The sequence below is a fragment of the Mandrillus leucophaeus genome, unplaced genomic scaffold (genome assembly GCF_000951045.1).
Source record: "Mandrillus leucophaeus isolate KB7577 unplaced genomic scaffold, Mleu.le_1.0 Scaffold1498, whole genome shotgun sequence".
Taxonomy (NCBI): domain Eukaryota; kingdom Metazoa; phylum Chordata; class Mammalia; order Primates; family Cercopithecidae; genus Mandrillus; species Mandrillus leucophaeus.
The window spans coordinates 218,126-224,125 of NW_012101474.1; the positions used below are offsets into that span (position 1 = coordinate 218,126).

Genomic DNA, 6,000 nt, shown 5'->3' on the forward strand with positions numbered 1-6,000 from the left:
GGGTGTTCCCAAGCAAGGCTCTTACCCCTCCTTTTTATTTGTTCCTGTAATGTAAACATAATGATGGTTGTCCTACAAAGATAGTGTGAGAAGATCGGGAATTAAGTGCTTGGGATGGCAGTGCAACGCATAAATGAAAGGCTGCCAATAATACTCCATGACAGGTGACAGCTTCAGGCCTCTATAGTGTTAAATTCATTCACTCATTCAACACCTGTTCACTGAACACCTGTCACATGCCAGACACAGCACTCAACTCTGGGAATAAAATGATGAACACAAAGAATACAGACCCTGCCTTCATGGAGCTAAAATATCAAGCTGGTGAGACAAACAGAAAACAAATTCACAAATAAATTTAAATTTACAAGTTGTGGTGAGTGCTAGGAAGGAAACGGGTAAGGCAGCTTGAGGAGAACAAGTGGGTCAGAATTTAGACCAGGCCTGCCAGGCGTGGTGGCTCATGCCTGTAATCCTAGCACTTTGGGAGGCCGAAGCAGGCGGATCATGAGGTCAAGAGATGGAGACCATCTGGCCAACATGGTGAAACCCCGTCTCTACTAAAAATACAAAAATTAGCTGGGTGTGGTGGTGCACGCCTGTAGTCCAGGCTACTCGGGAGGCTGAGGCAGGAGAATTGCTTGAACCCAGGAGGCAGAGGTTGCAGTAGCCGAGATTGCGCCACTGCATTCCAGCCTGACAACAGAGCAAGACTCTGTCTCCAAAAAAAAAAAAAAAAAATTTAGACCAGGCCCTGAAGAAGTAACATGTAAGATGATGTAAGATGATGGTTACTCTATGGGGCATGGGGGCAGCCAATCTGAAGCTCTAGGTTCTCCTACCACAGAAACTTCAAGCTGGAGCTATTTCCTAATTCTGAGCTAGGCCTGTTTCACTACGTCGGTGATTCTTTCAGGCTACTGGTGCTCTGCGGTAATAAACCAGGGCACTCTCCTACGTCCAGATAAGAGTAAAGATAGTTTGCCAGCATGTCTCAGGTTTTCAAAAGGGGCTGACTTGGGCTTTGGAAGAGTCTAGCTCAGCTTTTATGTCAGTGAAATTGATGACCATCAAACAGTGCACAGTACAAGGAATCTCTTGCAATCTTTGTGCAGACACTGAAAATTCTGCAGGAAAAAAATGCGAAGACATCAATGTACACGAAGACCAAGTTGGACAGATACCCTACTGCTTGACAATAATGACAATTTAAAAATTATGGTTTAGTGCCCTAGGGACCAAGTAATTTGTTTTTTGTTGAAAAACTCAGTTAATGTAAGGATCCATTAAAACAGATAACTCCCTTAAACATTTTTTTCAATTAAAACATATTTATGTATGTATTCATTTACCAATCTATCTAGATAGGGCCTTCTTTTGAGTACAAATCTAGAGATTAGAGTTTCCTGTGGGCTTTTTTCACACTTGTAAACAACACCCAATTTCTGTTTCTTCCAAATGAAAACAAAGACAGTTGTGGAAACAATCAGAGCCCACAAGCCATCCAGATTTTTCTCAATTTTTTTCAAGACATGTTACAACAAGGTTTTAGTAACCTCTGTTGCGTCTACCCAAAATAATCAACTAGTTTTTATAGAAAGAACAACTCTTTCTTTTTTTTTGGGGGGGGACGGAGTCTCACTCTGTCACCCAGGCTGGAGTGCAGTGGCGCGATCTCGGCTCACTGCAAGCTCCGCCGCCTCCCGGGTTCACACCATTCTCCTGCCTCAGCCTCCCGAGTAGCTGAGACTACAGGCGCCCGCCATCACGCCCGGCTAATTTTTTTGTATTTTTAGTAGAGACGGGGTTTCACCGTGTTCGCCAGGATAGTCTCGATCTCCTGATCTCGTGATCCGCCCGCCTCAGCTTCCCAAAGTGCTGGGATTACAGGCGTGAGCCACCGCACCCGGCCGAGAACAACTCTTTCTTCCCCACTCATATTTTATTGAATTACATATTTAAGTAAATGGTACGATTAGAGTAAACATACTATTGGTATTAACTGGTTTGGGCTCAAGTGATCCCCCCATCTCGGCCTTCCAAAGTGCTGAGATTACAGGCATGAGCCACTGCACCAGGCCAACATTAACTGGTTTGAGAGTATACACGTCTTATTCTTGCTAAGTGTGCAACTCAAAATGTGGGAGCCAAAGTCCAACAGAGGACTAGGTTAAAAATGATAATCACTGCTTTTAATGGTTATGGTGTCTGCTCTGTGCCTGACATCGTTTGAAATGCTTTATTTACATATTAGTTTATTTCATCTTCATAACAACCAGACAGGCAGGTACTGTTGCTATTTCCGTTTTTTAAATGGGGAGACTAAGGCTCTAGACAGTAAGCTCTAGGCAGTGAGGCAGTGAGCATCCCGGATGCTGTGAGCATCAGTCAGTCGGTTTTGCATGAGGATGGTCAGGTAAGCTGGGGAGTTCGTTCACCTGCAGCTCTGTTAAGGGGGCTTCCTACTGCAGAAGCATTGCTTTGTATCCATCGAGTGCCCTGTGCTGTCTCATGAGGGCTGTTGGAATGTTCATGTCTTTTCAAGGTCTTGGAAAACAGAATCAATTCACAACTCTAGAGATAATAACTTTATGACCTCTCCATAAATAGGCAGGAGAGACCATCATCTTCACAGTCCTACAAGACTGAGATTCTGAAAAGAATAATATCAGGAGCTAAAGCACTTCTTTTCCATTTTGGTGGCATTTAGACGACGCTAATCTCTAGACATTCGATGTTGCTGCTGTCGGCTGTTGCTGCCAGGCTGTGTGCTTTGCTTCACCATCTCACGCCTCCTCCCTGGCCAGGTGCACCTGCTAGGGCTTGGGTTCTTTGCTAACAGACAGTCCATCCCCCGTTCTGAAATAACCCTGGGTTGCCTGGTTTCCCTGATCCAACTGTGGGTAGCTTGCCCTGTCCCCATCCATGTCGTCACTCCGGCCCTTCGCTCCCTTGGCTCCCTGGGCTCCTGGCGGCCTGCCTGCCTGCCACTTTGTTTTCTTTCCTTCTGCTTCCATCTGCCCCTCGTGGTTCCTGGCTCCGTCTTGTTGCCTGACCTCTAACTGGATACCTGTCTTAGCCCTCACTCCCCTCACTGTTCATGTATGCTCTGATCACACTTTGTCCTCCCATTCTTACTTTAAATTCTTATTTGTTATTTTTATTTATTTATCAATTATTATTACTATTATTTTGAGATGAGTCTCACTGTTGTCGCCCAGGCTGGAGTGCAGTAGCGCGATCTCAGCTTACTGCAACCTCCGCTCCTGGGTTCGAGTGATTCTCCTGCATTAACCCCCTGAGTAGCTGGGATTACAGGCATGCACCACCACGCCTGGCTAATTTTTATATTTTTAGTAGAGATGGGTTTCACCACGTTGGCCAGGCTGGTCTTGAACTCCTGACCTCAGGTGATCCGCCCACCTTGACCTCCCAGAGTGCTGGGATTACAGGCGTGAGCCACCGTGCCCAGCCTTATTTTAAATTCTTAATAGGTAATAGATGCACATGGTTTTTTAAAAAATCAAAACTTTGTAAAAATACAGTTAAATGTCTTGCTCCCAACCCTACCCTCATGCACTTCACCCCAACCCCCCAGCACCCCATGGGGAGATAATTCTATTGGTTTCCTGTATAGACTTCCACCCAGAGTTTCTTTATGCAAATATGAAAAAAATCGGTTCCCCTCTTTCTTAGATAAAAGGTATGCTCTGTGTCCTGTACTTTTATTTATTTATTTTTATTTAACACTATATTTTGGCGATCTCTCCAGGTTCTTTTGTCCCTTTTTTAGTTGCATAGTGAGAAAGCTCAAGTCCAAGGTACACTGAATGGATGGGCCAGTCCCCACTGGCGGACACTGGGGTTCTCCTGGATGGATGGGCCAGTCCTGGCTGATAGACACAGGGGTTCTCCCATCTTTGGCGAATATAAACAATGTTGCAAGGAACACCTTCATGCGTTTTATAAATGCCAACCCACTTTGTCCTCTCTTTCCTTCCTGATGTTTCAATCCCTTCAGGACAGCGTGGTCCTCTAACTCATCACCTATGCTCACCTCTCATCTCCGGCCAAATCCTCTGAGCTGGCTATGGCCTCCTCTTCCTAACTGAATTTTGCCTCAGTCCTTATCTAATAGTCTATGCTTTTGGCTTTCCCCTACAGCCACCTTCTGTTCATTCAACAAGGTTTTTTATTTTCTTTTAAAGCAAAATATTTCCAATGAAAACCAACAATTCCAGACAGACAATTCCATTGATTCCAAACAATACCACCACTATCAATAGTACATATTGAGTATTTACTGTGGGCCAAGCACTCTGCTAGATGCTTGACATCTTTATACTTCACTTAATCCTCTTAACCATCCAGTAAGTGAAGAACTATCATTTGACACAGGAGGAGACAGCACTGGAGAGGAGGTTAAGTGACTGGGCTGAGGTCTTATAGCTGGTAAACAGCAAAATTGGGATCCTAGCCCAGGTCCACCTGGCCCCACACTGGTGTCATCTGCTAAAACTTAGAGTGAAGAGTTTGGGGCAATTTGGGTTAAGTCAAGGAGAGTCTAGGAAAGAGACTCCTTTTAAGTCATCTAGTTCCGGCACAGAGCTCTCTTAATCCTTCATTCTCTTCTCTAGCTTCCGGGAGGATTTCCATTATAATGACACAGCTGGGTACTTCATTATTGGAGGGAGCAGGTATGTGGCTGGCATTGAAGGGTTTTTTGGACCTCTGAAGTACTATCGCCTTCGCAGTCTGCACCCCGCCCAGGTGAGTCCCAGGGGATCAGGAAGATTGCAGTACTCCTGGGTGAGGGGTATGGGCCTCAGGGTGTGCAGCCCAGTGTAAATAAAAGTTTACCTAAGCCGGACCATGCATTGCCTCTGTCATCAAACATCATTAATATTGAGGCTTTTCCCCCAGCAAAGGCAATAATAGATTTCTGTTAACATTTGGTTCATTTAGTACTCATAAAATGGAAACCATTTACTTCCTCTGTTTTAATAACTACTAGTTTAATTATAGAGTAGATTTTCATCAGGCTGTTGCCTATCCAGCGATTAAGCTAATGAAAGGAGAGAATCTTAGTTATTTGGTAAAGCTTCTTTTATATGCTATTATTTAAAGTATCAGAAGAGATGCTATAGCAAATTAAAATCTTGGTTCCATTGGCTGCTCTCTTCAGAAACACAGGCCTTCGGCTCACGCTGGGGTCGGTTGGCAGCAGTTGTATGGATCGCAAAGGGCATTGTGTTCAGGGCCGAATCCTCTGCACAGTGCCTTCCACATCCAAAACCCGCCCCTGAATGGAACTGTCCAGCGCTCTGGGCCAACGCAGCTGGACTGGTCGGAGGAGAGGGCTGTTTCCCCACGAGGGAGTCTTCAGGGCACTTGTTTTCTGGGCTGTGTTAAGGAGATCAAAGACCACACCTGATACCTGAAAGGGAAACATTCTTTCATTCCCTTCACCCTATGGGGTTTATTCTAAGAAAAACAGGGGTCACTAGACAAAGTCATAATCAGGAGAAATGGGGAGCCCTGCTGTCCATGGGTGATATCTTACAGCCTCTGTGAGAGACCTTTGTGAAAAGGGGAAAAAATGAAATAGTCATTGGTGCAACAAATGCTTATTGAGAACCTACTGTATGCCAGGCTCTGAACTAGGTGCTGAGGCAAGCAAGATGGGTAGGTTTAAAATTCATTTGAAGGTTGTCCACAATGAGAAATCTGCTTAATGTCGACCAGGCGTGGTGGCTCACACCTGTAATCCCAGCGCTTTGGAAGGCCAAGGCAGGCAGATCACTTGAGGTCAGGAGTTTGAGACCAGCCAACATGGTGAAACCCCGTCTCTACTGAAAATACAAAAGTTAGCTGGATGTGCTCACTTGAACCCAGAAGGCGGAGGTTGCAGTGAGCCAAGATTGTGCCACTGCACTCCAGCCTGGGTGACAAGAGCAAGACTATCTCAAAAAAAAAAAAAAAGAAACGTACTTAATATCA

General features: G+C 45.0%; 1 protein-coding gene across 1 annotated transcript in view; it reads left to right on the plus strand.

The window, feature by feature from the left end:
• Positions 1 to 6,000, plus strand: part of SEL1L3 (sel-1 suppressor of lin-12-like 3 (C. elegans)) — a 117,924-nt gene that overhangs the window by 38,366 nt on the left and 73,558 nt on the right. The window contains exon 7 of the mRNA XM_011974860.1: positions 4,638 to 4,770. Within this exon, the coding sequence (XP_011830250.1) occupies positions 4,638 to 4,770 (133 nt within the window). The remainder of the gene's footprint in view (positions 1 to 4,637; positions 4,771 to 6,000) is intronic.